Raw genomic sequence first — 15,979 nt, forward strand, 5'->3', positions numbered from 1 at the left:
GTGCCAGGTCCCCCTAGTTTTAACCCTGCAGCTGAAAACATAGTTTCAGAGAACCAAATATAAAAAGAAAAAATATATTTCCTCCTTAGTCCTAGATTAACAAAACGTCAGATCTATGACTAGGAAAAAAAAATCGGTCAGAGTGGGTGGTACCAGCTCCACCCAGTATGGGCATGAACCCTTTAATTGTAAAGATAAGAAAACACACACAATATGGGTTCCCCCTCCCTTTTAAAGGGGAAATATCCGAGCATATTGTGTGTGTTTTCCTATAGTTTCAGAGAAACTGCTATGTTTACATTGCAGGGTTAATCCAGCCTCTAGTGTCTCTCTCCCTGACAGTCACTAGAGACACTTCCGCGATTTACATTGAATAAATCGCACTTATTTGACGCTGGACGTCCTCACGGAGTACCCATAGGAGATCCCCATAGGAAAGCATTGAGTAAGTGCTTTCCTAAGGGCAGGCTTGAATGCGTGCGCACGCTCCTCTGGCCACGTATGCACATTTGGCTCCACTCGGAAGCTGAAGTCGATGTAGGAGCAGAGGTCAACAGCGCTGGATTAAGGTAAGCAAATAAATGGTTAACCAACCATTTATTCGCCGCCGACTGGGGCCCTAGTCACCGTTTAGGTTCCTTTAAGCCCTTACACTGTAGTAAGTATGACGCTTAGAGTGCTCCTTTAAGGCGTTTGGCAATCTGTTATTTATGTTAATTATGTTACATTTGAAGAATGGCTCACTGAGCTAATACGGTGTTCACTGAGCTAATTTTCCAAGTTATGAATGGGTCACCAAGCCGATACTGTGTGTGTAATTTGGATCTCTGACAAAAAAAAAATGGAAACACTGCATCAAAGACAGAGGGGAAAATAAAAACATAGATCTAAACATGTAAATAGTAATTAGTGGCCACTAAGGAATTCAAATACCATGAATGGATTCCAACTGGCCTATAACACATACACACAGCACACACCAAAATCACTGAAAACATGCTTTTTCCTTTTGTTGATTTGATATATATTCAATGCTAATCTATACAAAGTAAAGAAGTTATATGTAGCTTTAGTTATATTATCGTGAAAACTGGATTTATTTTTTATATAAAATAATTAAATTTCAAGTTAATTTATGTTCAACTGGCTACCTCTTTAAAAGGGAACTGGTCCTTAATATGATTTTTAATATTATGTTTACATAGTCCGTACATTTAATAAATATGTATATGTGAGGTGTAAAGAAAAAAAAATTAAAAAATTAAACCTAGAAATCCACACTTGTCTATCCTGCTACTGGGTGCCTCCATTGTAGCTCCCTGTTAATCAGTTTTATAAACTCTGTTCTGTGCACGTGGCAGCCGTAAAGAGAAGAGGAAATAATTAAACAATTTGTGCATTTTTCCTCCAGATTTGCATTGTGTGCCGTGCCTGTGCCTGGACTCAACTAAATTATGATGTCATTTAATTATCTTTAATATAAAATTAAAATAAAACAGCATCATGTTAAAAAAAAAAAGTTAACAAAAAGTTAACAAAAGATAGTTTTTCAAGTTTATTCATTTTATTTAATCTGTAAATGATATTCCTGTTTTCTTCTCTTTTGTGACACTCACACAGTTTGCTCTGTGCTATTAAAATATTCAAGCCCCACTTTTTGCCTTTTCTACATTTACACAGTTGTGTTTTATTAACTAAGCAGTGAATTGAAACCCACGTTACATTATGTATGCCACAATAACTAATAAAAAAAAAAGACCATCTGATTGGCACAGTGCAACATTTGCCACACATGCGTAATAGCCTCCTAATGCATTCCTATGGCAAAGCATTTGATTGGCTAAGATCATCAAGATTGATGATCTCAGTCAAGGAGGCAGAGCCAGCAGAGGAAGAAGTAGCGCAGCGTGGGATAAAATGTAAGTAAATACCTTTTTTTTTTTTTTTTTAGCTTTGAGGGGGGTGCCATTAATTTAAACAGTGACTAGGACATTATACCTTTAGAAATACACATTTGCTTTCCTACCGCTGTAGTGTTTAACAAAAAATACCTTAATTGTGTTTTTAATTCTGGGTTACATCTATGTAAGATTGCATAAAATGCCTCTGTTTTCTTGGATACCAAATTTATTACCAAGTGTTTTATCATGAAAAAAAAAAAAATACCTTGAGATTTTTTCGTTTTCAGTATGTAACTGATAAGAAGTAGAGTGCAAGCATCAACAATTTAAGTCTTACGTGCTTCTGAGTTTAAGATATGTGGTAGACATTTTAGTTGCCTCTGTTGTATGAAAATAACACAAAATAAAAATATAAATTTGCTGTGCAATGCCTTACTGTATATACACACACACATAGTAATACGAAGGAGAGAATGGCATTTTATTTTGTCTTCTGGAGAAATGTCAGGTATTGTTAAGATGAGCAGAGTTTATGGGAAGCGCAGGCAGACTGAGTGGATGTCAGACAGTAAAAGTTGCAGTTCTAGATAGAAAGAGGCAAAGTACGTAATTGGATGTGCCAAAGATAGAATGGGAGAGAACACAACACAGACAGCAAATGGAGAGATAAAGCATTCTTCAAATAGGTCAGTAAAAGCAAGGAAACAATATAAAGTGTATTTAGACTTTAGCGTTGTGTTCTGTGAACCTACAGCTAACAGCTAACAAAGACACAGGTGGACAAGTTAAACGGAAAAATGATATGGTCACTCCTGCTATAAACTGTGGACAGTGCTCTATGATTCTCAGTCTGTATTTTCTATCAGTTTAGGAAATTGAACAATTTTAAAGAGGGAATGTCAATTCTAGCTATATTTAAAGTGGAACTGTCACATCTCTAAAAAAAAAAAACATAAAAAAGCCTAGCAAGTGGCAGCAAATTTAGTTCAGTCACGGCACAGCCAGGGCATACAATGCTAATAAGGAGCAGAACAGAAACATTGTTTCAGTTACTACCCGTACACCAATTACATTCAATAGCAGAGAAGGGCAAATTTTAAAGGATCACTATAGGCACCCAGACCACTTCAGCTTAATGAAGTGGTCTGGGTGCCTGGGTGCCTGGTCCATCTAGGATTAACCCTTTTTTTTTATAAACATAGCAGTTTCAGAGAAACTGCTATGTTTATACTGAGGGTTAATCCAGCCTCTAGAGCCTCTAGTGGCTGTCTCATTGACAGCCGCTAGAGGCGCTTGCGTGCTTCTCACTGTGAAAATCACAGTGAGAAGACGCCAGCGTCCATAGGAAAGCATTGTAAATGCGCATGCGCATTCAGCCGATGACGTCGCGAGGAAGAAGGAGAGGAGGAGGAAAGCTCCCCGCCCGGCGCTGGAGAAAGGTAAGTGTTTAACACCTTCCTCTCTCCAGAGCCCGGCGGGAGGGGGACCCTGAGGGTGGGGGCACCCTCAGGGCACTATAGTGCCAGGAAAACGAGTATGTTTTCCTGGCACTATAGTGGTCCTTTAAAGCAATGATTGACAGGGATCCACATTGGAGGCACCCAGTTCCAGAATTGACGAATGGATTTCTAAATTTTATTTTATCATCCAAACGTCACAAAAACAAATTTGCTAAATATATGGGATAACTAAACAGAATATTGTAAATCCTGGGAAATTATAGTTCCTCTTTAAAGCACCATAATCACTACAGTGCATAGTGGGTTTGGAGACAGGGTGTCCCAATATAAGTACAGTGCAGTCAAATACTTTGCCGTTTGATATCTTACCTGGGGTCCACCAGGAGCCGGTCACTGCTTCTATTTAAAGCTAGAAGCTCTCTGCTCTGAGCTAAGCTCTGCAGTACAGAGCTTAGCTCATTGGCTGAGAGTGATCAGCTGATGCTATAGTTGTCAAACAGTTTGAACACTTCCCCTAGGAGGGTGTTAGCACACTGCTGGCACCAGAACCACTAAAATGTGCTACATTGGTTATGGTGCGTGTAGTGGTCCTTTAGAAATCTGTAAATTGTGTATTTTTAAAGAATGCAGATCTCTTGCCATACTATTTAGACTAGAATATTTTATACATGTAAATTCTAAATGTAAGTTAGACTTTTTACATGGGCTCCGCCAGCGCTGTGCCCATCCTCTGCTCCTGCTGGAAGCTTTTTTTGTTGTAATAATTCTTTTTTTCTTAAATAATGGAATACATTTTTGTTTAAAAAAAAAAAAAGTTCCAATTATCCTTGTGCTGAATGCATTCTATTTTTAAGCTAGGTTTTCAGGAACTCTTCGAAGCGAGAACATTTGCCAGAAAACCAAAGATGGGTAATTCTCAGTGTGTTCAAGTCAAACAATAACAGGATATTAGCAGTATAAAAATGATCTTGACTAAATTAATGGTATGGCCAAATCTACACAGTTCTAGACCATGTCCATTCAAGAGTTCGACGGGGGGAATCTTATTGTTAGATACAGGTTTTACATTGCGATGGTGCCTGATACTCATTCACTAAACCAGGCACTGACCAGAGCATTGATCAGGAAATTGTACATTTTAATCCCAAACAGGTGAATAGGAAACATTCTAAAACTATTTATGTAAAGATTTGCATTGGATGCTTTAAGTTTCATTCTCCATTTCTTTTCAGGACCCTGCAGGAATATTTGAGCTGGTTGAAGTTGTGGGAAACGGGACATATGGACAAGTCTATAAGGTTTGAATTTTTTAATATCTCGACATAAGCCATTTGGAAAGTGTCATTTCCTCTTTTCTAATACTTTGTTGCCTCACTTAGTGAACAGAGATCTGCGTATAGCTGGACAGTTGAATTCCTGATAGAATCTAGCATAGAATCATGATTTACTGACCCAAAATGTTGTGTTAATTGTGATAATTTATGGCATTGGGGTTTATTTATGTAACTGGAACTGGTTAAGATTTGTTTTGAAGAAAATAGCCAAACTGGGAAAAGGTTAAGTATTATAGAGGGTTTTAAATATTTCAAATATGTCTTATAATGTACAATTCTCTCTTTTTTTTCACAACCCTCTCAATTAAATTAATAACATTACTCTATTATCCCAAAAACCTGCTCTGACATTTGAGCTTTAAGTAAGTGAACACCCACACAAGTGGCACATTTTCCATGTATTATGGGGACTACAATTATATGGTTCGCAAAGCCCAGGTTTCATTCTAAAGACTTCAAATTCTAAATCATTTCTGTCCTTCTATAGCTATGGTTTGCAGAACTGGTCAGCCTATTCTGAATAATGTCTTACCAGGAATGAATAAAGTAGTATTTGCAGGTCTCCTGTGCACGTCTTTATTATAAAGTTTGATAGCCAACATCCCTTCATTAAGGAACGAGGCAAGTCTATTGTGGCACTGCATCTACACATAGGTACTCCATTTGTTCTGTTAGTTACAGGTCATTGCATATTTGCATCTCGTTACATCAACTCACATGACTGTTTGGAATGTAGTAACTATATTTGCAATAAGCCTTGCAGTCATGGTCCAATCTCCGTGTCGGTCTTTTTAATGACACTATGAAGTCAATTTTACACAGGTTCATTTTAAAGGAGCAATCCCACCACATAACATATTACGTTTATTTAAGTTGATATGGTACAGGCATGTCTAGGCACCATCTTACTATCAGGGGTTAAATCATTTGTTAACAGTTTAACCCTGAAGTTGTGTCTCCGGCACCTTGCACAGCTGTCTTCCAGCATCCATTTCTGTCTGCAGTGCGTGAGAAAAGGTTAGCTGGGCAGCCAATGCAGGTCGAGAGTGTCAGCTCTCGCTCTCCGCTATCAATGGACGCACCCTGCGAAAAATAGTACGTCTTTTGGGGAGGAGGGAAGAGGAGGGTTCCCACCAAGTTGTCTGTTGCAGCCTTGCCTGAACATTTGCAATGTTATGGACTTTTATGCTAAAAATAAATAATTATTAAAAATAAATTATGCTCCAAATTAAAGGCACACTATAGTCACCAGACCAACTACAGCTTATTGTATTTGTTATGGTGAGTATAATCATTCTCTGCAGGCTTTTTGTAGTAAACACTGTCTTTTCAGAGAAAAGAGTGTTAACATTACAGCCTCGTGATAACTGCACTGGCCACTCCTTAGATGAATGCTGGAGGTGCTTCCTGGGGCAGTGCGGCACAGTGTGACTGACATTCAGTGTCTCCACTCTCGGCATGGAGACACTGAACTTTCATCAGAGAGGCATTGATTCAATGTATCTCTATGAGGAGATGCGGATTGGCCAGGGCTGTGTTTGACTTGTGCTGGCTTTGCCCCCAATCTGCCTCCTTGACAGTCTCAGCCAATCCTATGTGAATGCATTGTGATTGCCTCACAGAATCACTTCTGATGATGTTAGCCAAACAGGCAGATCAAGGGAAGAGGCAGCAGCTACCGACTTGAACACAAGTACGATTTTACTATATTTTGGGAGGCAAATGGTGGGTTTAACACTATAGGGTCAGGAATACATGTTTGCGTTCCTGACCCTATAGTGTTCCTTTAATAATTCAGTGTGCCCTTGAAGGCCTGAATTATTAATTTTCTTATAACATATCAGAGCACTTCTAACACTACATTACATACTAGCAAATGATTAAAGAGGAAACAAAACTAGTATTAAAAAGTAAGTAAGTATTTTGCCTCCAATCACTTCCAGTCTAGGTAGTAGATATAATAGGATAAATACCTTTCTTATTAGATAACACAACATATATATTAGATATAGTAAGTCAAATTTATTTTGTTAATATAGCTTTTCCTATGCAAGCAGAAGTGAAAATAAAAAACAACTAAACATTCACATATATGTACATACATACATACATGGCCAGTACAATCAGCTCTCCGCTAACCTGTTTAATAACAGGACTGCACCAAATAAAATAATTCACTCATTCACACTTAAAGTGAATGAATAGGTTCATCATAACATAAAGCCACCACTAAGACAGTAAACAGAATTTATCAGAGTGATCAAGTTTATATTTATTGGCATAGGGAGCTGTTCTAGTTGGTTTCCCCTGCTGCCCCTCTCTCTAACACAGCCATTTAAGGAGGTACCATAGCTATAATACTATTGTAATACAAACTCTCTGGTCCTCCACGTTGCAATGCTGCCTGCTTGAGGACACTTTCTCAAGCAAGGCAATACTCCCTAATGATTGTGACATGCTGGCTTTACTGCCTGCACATCAGCATCAGAGCATCCTATGCTCTCATTACATGCATGAGAAATTAATGCTGGAGAAATAGTGTGACAGAGAGCAGGAGAACCATCTATAGAAGCGTTCTCCTGCGCTCCCGGTCATTCATTTCCCTGCATGTGCTCTGTACTACTAGCATGGACAGGTTGATGCAGAGAATTGATTAGCAGGTGGGGAAGAGGGCATATTTTAAGAGAGTTCTAAATTAGAATCGATACGTTCACTAGTATTTCTGCGAATACAATGTTAAATATAAAATACGCCTTTCATTTTACCTTTAAATGAACATTGTTCTTTAGTCACAAAATAGGTGATTTAAGTATTTTTGTGGACATTCAAATGCTATCAATTTGTATTTTCTTCCAGCGGACACTTCACAATAGTTTAAAAAGTAATTGATTGTTCTTTAAGCAAAGACATTTTTTTTTTTAAATGTAAAAAATTAAAAATGATTTAAAAAATGTGTCAGCTGTTTGAACCTTATGAATGGCATACAGTGATCTCATCTCTTCATAATACAGTGTTTATCCTTCCGGTTTATAAACTATGAACCATAGAACAAAATTCTCCATTAAAGCCATTTTGGGAATATAAACCTATTACAACAGTTGAGACATCAGCAATAACCTTAAAAAATGAAAGCATTAGATTGTGAATATGATTTAGTGCGGAAATAAATAAAACAATAGAATGGCTTATAAACTATGATAAAGTATGGTTTCTAGATATCAAAACTAATCTGATCAGAGAAGATGTTTAGCTTTCTTTACAAGGCCAACCTTGACAGAAAAAAGAAAAAGAGCCGGGAAAATGGATTGCTAAAAAATGATAGAAGATACTTAACTTAGACAAATGGAAACATTAAGTTCCTCTGGGCATAAATGTAAGACAAATGCATGTCAGATACCATCTTGTGCTGCTCCATAACCTCTCTAAGGTGGCCAAAAATAGCTGTAAAAGGCAAATGTGTTTTGTCTGTAGTTAAGGGATCATTAATTCTTGAAAACACATACTGAAATCTGCTTTAAATGGACTTCACAGCTTGTGATCGGTTATTATGCTGCACTTTTCATTTCAGTATCCCCATGTCTTTCTATCCCACTCGGTCTTGCTTTTCATTAAAATCAGGCCCGCACTTTGGGAGACAAGTGGGGTACAAGCAGTGCCGGCAAACTAGGTAATCGCCTGCTGGGGGCGCCCACAGGGATATTTCCTGGTGGGCTCCCCCTGTCTTGGGCCGCAGTGCTGGGCGAGCGGCTCTTGAACCGCACTACCTCAGTACCCTCCCTCAGTGAGTATGTGTGTGTGTCTGTTATTGAGTGAGTGTGAATGTGTGTGTGTCTGTCATTGAGTGAGTGTGAATGTGTGTGTGTCTGTCAGTGAGTGAGTGTATGTCTGTCAGTGAGTGTCTGTGTTAGTGTATGTGCATGTGTCAGTGAATGAGTATGTCTGCAGTGAGTGTCTGAGTGAGTGTATGTCAGTGAGTTTCTGTCTGTGTCTGTGTGTGTTTGTGTGTCAGCGTGTGTGTCTGTTAGGGAGTGAGAGACATGAGGGGGCGGCAAAATGGATATTTGCCTAGGGCGACAGAAATTATTGCACCGGCGTTGGGTACAAGCTGGGTACAAGTCAACATTAGTTGGAGGGACCAGCAGCCCATGTCAGAAGCAGGACTGCTGACTGCTCATCATTTAGGGCAGTCAGCCACCTGTTGCCCCATGCACAGTCCTTATGGTGCATTGTGTTGGAAGACACAGCCAACCTCTCCTGGTGACGTAACCATCAGCAGTCAGTGGCTATCAATCAATCAATCGTTATACTCAGAGAAGCTGCCCAAAAAAAACACCCCTTTGCAGTGTGACCCGAAAAGTTGAAGAATTAAGTGAATTTCCTGCCGACTTAAAAGCATCACAGGCTGCAGTGTGACAGAGGACTGAGAGCAAACACAGAACAAACAATGATCTGGAGAGTTCACATAGTGTGCATGCTCCTGGCAGACTCCAGAGAGGAGAAGGCAGGGCAGAGAAAATAAAGGTATGGGGATAGAAAATGTACATGGGAAAAGCACAAAGGGAAATGGGAAAATGATAGAGGGATATGTGACAAATAGGAGCACCCAAGGGTCATAGGTATGGCATAAGAAGCAACAGAAGAGCAGTGTTTGTGTTATGTCTGTTAGTATGTGTGTTAATGTCTGCATGCTTCGCTTGTACTCTAATGTGTGTCAATGTACAGATTCTATCTAGAAAGGCTTGCACGACCGTCCCAGGTTCTTCCTCGTAAATGGTATTGGTGGTCCTGGTTACAGTCAATATCTGGATTCTACCTGGAATGTATTTTAACAAAATGTTGCAAAATACTAATAGCATTGCAATAGCTTAAAACCAAAAGAGAATATAGGTTGTTTTCTTGTTGGAAAAATAACTTTAACACACTTCAAAAATTGAGCATCGCCAGTTTGCAACACTTCTCTCCCTCCCCTCCCCCCCCCTCCAAAATAAATAAATATATATTTAGATGTATGTGAACAGAGCATTACAATTACATTTCAAAACCTGAGCTGGCAAAAATTATTTCTGGTTGGGTTGGTCTCTTATTATTTCGCAAGTGTTAAAGACACTCTTGCAACAGTGATTACAACCCACAAGTTACAGAATTCTCTGCAGTACAGTCAATTTAGAACATGAGCTAGACATGTGCAATCCGTTTCGGTCCGAATAGGAATTCGGACGAATTTTGGACAATTCGGACATTCGGGTACTTCCGAATGGCCAAAGTACCGAATTGCCGAGGTCCCGAAGTTCCGAAATGTTGAAGTCAATGTAATGACAGGAATGAATAAGTAGATGACTCCCTAATTTCCACGGTATTAGGGAGCTATCTACTAAAAGGCTGAAAGACCTAAATTTGGCTGAAAGACCAATTTAGGTCTTTCAGCCGTTTGGTAGATAACTCCCTGATACCGTGGGAATTAGGGACAGGGGCGTATTAGCCACGAGGCAAACAAGGCATTTGCCTTGGGCGGCATTTTCCAGGGGGCGGCACACCCCCCCCCCCCAGGATTCCCAAAGGTAAGGAGGCTGGGGGGGTGTTTAAATAAATTTTAAAAAATGTGTTAATGTGGGTGAGTGTGTGTGTGTGTCTGTTAGTGTGTGTCTGTGTCTGTTAGTGTGTTTGCCTGTGAGTGTGTGTGTGTGTCTGACTGTGTGTGTCTGACTGTGTGTGTGTGTTTGCCTGCTAGTTTGTGTCTGCTAGTGAGTGAGTGTGTGTCTGTTAGTGAGTGTGTTTGTCTGTTACTGAGTGTGAGTGTGTCTGTTAGTGTGTTTGTGTTTCTGTTAGCGAGTGTGTTTTTCTGTTAGCTAGTGTATGCGTATCTGTCAGTGAATGTGTGTATGTGTATTTAGAATGCGGGGCGGGGGGAAAGGTTGAGTGGGGGTGGCGCGGGGGGGAGGGGTGCCTGAGTTTTGTCCTGCTTAGGGCAGCACAAAACCAGGATACACCACTGATTGGGGAGTTATCTACCAAGCGACTGCAAGAGAAGTCCCGAGGTGCCGAAGTCCCGAAATTCTGAAATGCCGAAGTTCCGAAGTTGCCGAATTGTGAAAATCCCGAATTTCGGAATGCCGGACCGAACCAAAATTTTTTCCCATGCACATGCCTAATATGAGCTGGATAATTTTATACCTTCTCTTGATGCTACATATGTTAATAAATGGACCACATTCATGCATAGTAAATTAATGTGTCTGTATAAGGCAAGAGTCCAGTGCCTTCTATAATTGTTTAACCCCTTAAGGACACATGACATGTGTGACATGTCATGATTCTCTTTCATTCCAGAAGTTTGGTCCTTAAGGGGTTAATGCATATTTTAATGAATTTGCTAAATGTAGGAAAAAAAAAAAGTAAAAAAAACAAGATCATGGTTTCAAATCAAAAGTAATTTAATAAGAAGAATTAAAAGCAAAGGAAAAATAAACTTCACCAATTTCATGTAGCAGTTGTGTGCAGGGCCCAACTGGGAACTAAAAGCAGCACTGGGAAAAAAATTCTATATCAGCCCATTGCGCCAACATAATGTGCAAACATACAAGTGCAAAGGGTAACTTGAAATTAAAAATAATTTCTTCAACATGAAGTAGAGCACTTGTAGGGTTTCAAAATAAACAAAAGACCTGCTTTATTTTAAGCAAATATGCTGTAGCATATAGTCAAGGTTTCAGTAATAGGATCTTGATATATTAAAACGGCACTGTCACTGTCTGGGGACTCTGGAATTTACTTACCTGAACAGCCATCTTCCTCTAGCTGGTGCTCTTCAGCATCTGGCACTTCCGAGACTGCGGGACCCTCCATAGATAGAGCAAATTCCCTGCAGCCATCATTGGTGAGGCCTGACAGGATTGATACTGTAGCTCTGCCCAGTGTCTAAGAAAGTCAGTTGGAGGCAGTGGCGTACACACAACCCATGGGGCCCCGGTGTGAAAACTGATCCGTGGGGCCGCACCCCCCACCCCCGCGCACTTATTCTGCGCAGGCTGGGCCCGCAACACATGGCGGCGGGCACCTGGTCGCAGGGGTCGCAGGGCTGCGACCCCTGCGACTGCGGTATGTACGCCAGTGCATGCAGATACACGTACACTTAAAGGACCACTACAGACACCCAGATCACATCAGCCCAATGAAGTGGTCTGGGTGCCAGGTCCCTCTAGTTTTAACTCTGCAGCTGAAAACATAGCAGTTTCAGAGAAACTGCTATGTTTCACTGAGGGTTAATCCAGCCTCTAGTGGCTGTCTCATTGACAGCTGCTAGAGGAGCTTCCGCGATTCTCACTGTGAAAATCACAGTGAGAAGACGCTGAACGTCCATAGGAAAGCATTGAGTAAGTCCGGCATTGGAGAAAGGTAAATGCTTAAGACACACACACACACTCTCACGAACAGACACACACACACTCTCACGAACAGACGCATACACACTAACTAACAGACACACACATTTACTGACAGACACACACATTTACGGACAGACACACATTTACTGACAGACACACATTTACTGACAGACACACATTTACTGACAGACACACACATTTACTGACAGACACACACATTTACTGACAGACACACACTCACTGACAGACAGACACTCACTGACAGACAGACACACTCACTGACAGACAGACACTCACTTACAAAACACACACTCACTAACAGACGCACACAAACTAACACACTCCAACACACACACGCACACACACAAACTATAACACACACACACAAACATGTTTTTTTTAAAATTTAATCCCCCAGCCTCCCTACCTTTGGGAGAGCTGAGGGGGTTCCCTGGGGTCCAGTGGTGCTGCTGGTCACCGGGCAGGATGGGGGGTGTGCGAGGGCGCACTCTTCCCTGAGTGCTTCCTGTTCAGCTCCCTCGCGCGCCGTGTACTGATGCTGGAGCCGGAATATGACGTCATCTTCCAGCTCCGGTATCTGTGCAGTGCGCGAGGGAGCTGGGCAGAGAGGGAGCTGGGCTCAGGTAAGAATGCTCTCTCGCGCGCGCCAGCCTGGTGACACCAGGGCCAGCTTCGAGAAGGAGAAGAGGCTGGCCACACGGGCTTACATACCGGGTCGCAGGGCGGCCGGGCCCCCTGGTGGGCCGGGCCCGGTCGCAGCCACGACCCCTGCCACTGGTTGGAGGCAATATACAGAGACAAAATAGTATCTACTTTGTGTCAGTAAATCTCTTGACTGAGTTGGAATTTCAGTGAAATTGTAATAATGAGTATTTCATAAAGATACTATTTTTATGAAATACTCATTTTTCAGGAAGGGGGTGACAATTATATGGGGGGGAAAGATGCTTTACGGGACACACAGTCACACACACTGTTAGACAAACAATCACAGACCATCTCACACACATAAGATCTACCTTTAGGAGAGCTGGAGCGCATCCTCAGCCTGGATCTAATGTGGGCTGCAGAGCTCTGATCTATATGTGCGTTGCCGGCACCCCTACAGGGCGCACAAGGGAGCTGTGCTGGCAATGCACATATGGATCGAAGCTCCCTTGCCATACCCCCTCCTTCTTTCACTGCAGGCAGCTGACACTCATCACTGGTCAGCGTATTTCAAGTGGCGCTTGGTGCCAAGAGTGACACAGTGCTGCTCAAGGGGAAAGCTGAGGAGCCACTCATCTAGCGCAGTACAACGGCACCGCCGGCCAGGACTAAAGCTGCCTACAAGCAAAAATCCTGGTATCCCAGTGTGCCAGTCCAGCCCTGCTTGTGTGCAGACAGAAATCCGTTCTCGATTGAATTTGCGATAGCAAAAGTAGGGCACACCAGACAAGACAGAAATGGAGAATGTAAAGGAATACATATGATCTAGGAAGGTGTAGAAATTCTGCACCCATAGGGTTTGTTAAAGCTTGCTGATGTGCTTAATGAGTTAATAGTATCAAATTTAAATATGCACTTTATAAAAATACTTATTTCTATGAAAACTCTGTACTTTTATTTTTAAGTAATAAAAAAAACACCCCTGGCTGTCAGACAAACAGACAGCAAAGTTTACGTCCTGCTTCCATTAGCTCCCCTGAGCTAACGGAATTTGCAGACGCACTCTACCTGAGCGTGCCTGCCTTCCTCCGCGTACCTCTTCTCAGACCTCAGATCAGACCAACGTTCACTCTGAAGGAGGGATTGCTTCAGAAGCTTCTTAATGAGAAGCCTCTGGTTATTTCCCAGTGTAGAGACTTAAATGTTTTTATTTGGGGGGAGAGATTGCAAGGGCTGCAATTCATAGAGACTGTAGCTTTTAACCCCTTAAGGACCAAACTTCTGGAATAAAAGGGAATCATGACATGTCACACATGTCATGTGTCTTTAAGGGGTTAAAGCTCTATTTAGATAATCCCCGAATGAAAACATGCATGAAACGTATTTATTTTTATTTATTTATTTATTTTTAAGTATTTGTAATGTGGAGAGTTCCTTTAAATAAATGGAACATTAGATTGTTAGGAAAGCAAAGACCTTCAAAATCCTTCAAGGGGTTAAAAGGTATGAAATAAATGCATGATGGATTCCCTACAATTTGCTACAGATGGTTCTATTACCAGTCCAAGCATCTGCGTACCACATGCTTAAAAGTTCCTTTTTTGTTTTGCTTCAATATCATCTAAAAAGAAACTGTAAGGAAGTTCTATGTTCCCGTTTCTAAACCATGCTTTGAAAAAATTATCTATTTTTCCAGATGTAAGAACCAGCTGCTAATCACAAGCCAGCAACCTCAACAATATATATTTTTTATATTAATAACAGTTTTACACATCACTCCAACCATGTTCTCAGCTCAGTGGTATTTTTTTCCCCCCTCTCAATTCTTTTGAATTGCTTTGTCATATCTACTTTTAAAATAATACATTTTGATTTAGGTTTTTGAGAGTAAAATGTTCTAATCCCCCAGAACTAAAGTGCTCCCCACAAAAATAAATATATCAAGACATTTATGGGGCAAAGGCGACAATAACGTCTGAATTGGTCATTGGAATTCAAAGTCCATGGTGCGGTCATAGGTGGACCGTGAGGGGAACATGGTTAAAACAGGTAGGATTTAGACAAATAGCCGGTGTAGTAGAATACACTTGCTTCCTGTCGCTCAGGTAATTAAAAGGTGATCTTGCTGTAAGATGGTGTGAACTACATCTCCCCTGATGCTTTGCCAGCATTATGGCTGTAATAGCATTATGGGAGATGTAGTCTACAACATCTGGAGTGCTGAAGGCTGCCTACCGTGTTCACCACTTGCTTATTTCAAAATCCTATATTGCTACATGAGATAAAGCAGTATTGTGCTAATGGAAACATATCAGAGAGTGTCTCATACGCAGCAATATTGTCTACCTGTGTATTGTCTACAGTTCTTGTTCTCCTCTTTACAACAAAGATCAGTAGGTATGTTGCAGATTTCTACCGAAAAAGCTCAACTTCCTGTGAGTGTTCTTGGTCATAAAATATGAAATCTGTGCATTCTACATCCTATTACTATATAGTTACATAGTAATCTAGGTTGAGAAAAAAAAAAAAAAAACACAAAAAATTCTCAGTTCTCTTTAAACCCATTCCTTTATGCGGTTGATCCAAAAGAAGGGGGAAAAAACAATTGTAGCCATTTCCAATTTGCCACATAAAACAAAATCTATGATTATGTATGCTTGCTTGGTGTGTGACCTTTACAGACTGCATTAAGAAACAAACGTTATGCCTAAACACATTATGCCTAAACACATTAAAGGAACACTAGAGTCACCAGAACCACTGCAGGCTGCCTTTTTAGAGAAAAGACTAAGTTTTGCTGCCTAGCTCCACCTCCAGTGACAGTCACTTGAATAGCCACTAGAGGTGCTTCCTATTTTAGTGCTGCACAGTGTGCAGAACCTAGGTTCAGCTGAACGCTCCCCATAGAGATGCACTGATTCAATGCATCTCTATGAGGAGATGATGATTGACGCAGCACAGCATTTACCGTGCATGCAAAGTGGCCTATCAATGCTTTCCAATTAGAAAGCATTGGAGTTGCTGAGATAAGCAAGATTGATGATCTCAGCCATTAACATGGAGCTAGCTATAGCGAGACGGGAAAAAAGGTGAACACACACCTATTTTATAGCTCCATGGGGGGGTCACCTAAACAGCTAGTTAAACACTACAATGCTAGGACACGGGTTTGTATTCCTGACACTACAGGGTTTCTATAAATAAAGGGACATAACACAGAGTTAATTTATTTT

At 40.8% G+C, this 15,979-nt stretch overlaps 1 protein-coding gene across 1 annotated transcript in view; it reads left to right on the top strand.

Annotated features, from left to right (window-relative positions):
- NRK (Nik related kinase) overlaps positions 1-15,979 on the top strand; it is a 185,049-nt gene that overhangs the window by 16,588 nt on the left and 152,482 nt on the right. Inside the window, exon 2 of the mRNA XM_063431944.1 lies at positions 4,594-4,659. Within this exon, the coding sequence (XP_063288014.1) occupies positions 4,594-4,659 (66 nt within the window). The remainder of the gene's footprint in view (positions 1-4,593; positions 4,660-15,979) is intronic.

The sequence above is a fragment of the Pelobates fuscus genome, chromosome 9 (genome assembly GCF_036172605.1).
Source record: "Pelobates fuscus isolate aPelFus1 chromosome 9, aPelFus1.pri, whole genome shotgun sequence".
Lineage (NCBI taxonomy): Eukaryota > Metazoa > Chordata > Amphibia > Anura > Pelobatidae > Pelobates > Pelobates fuscus.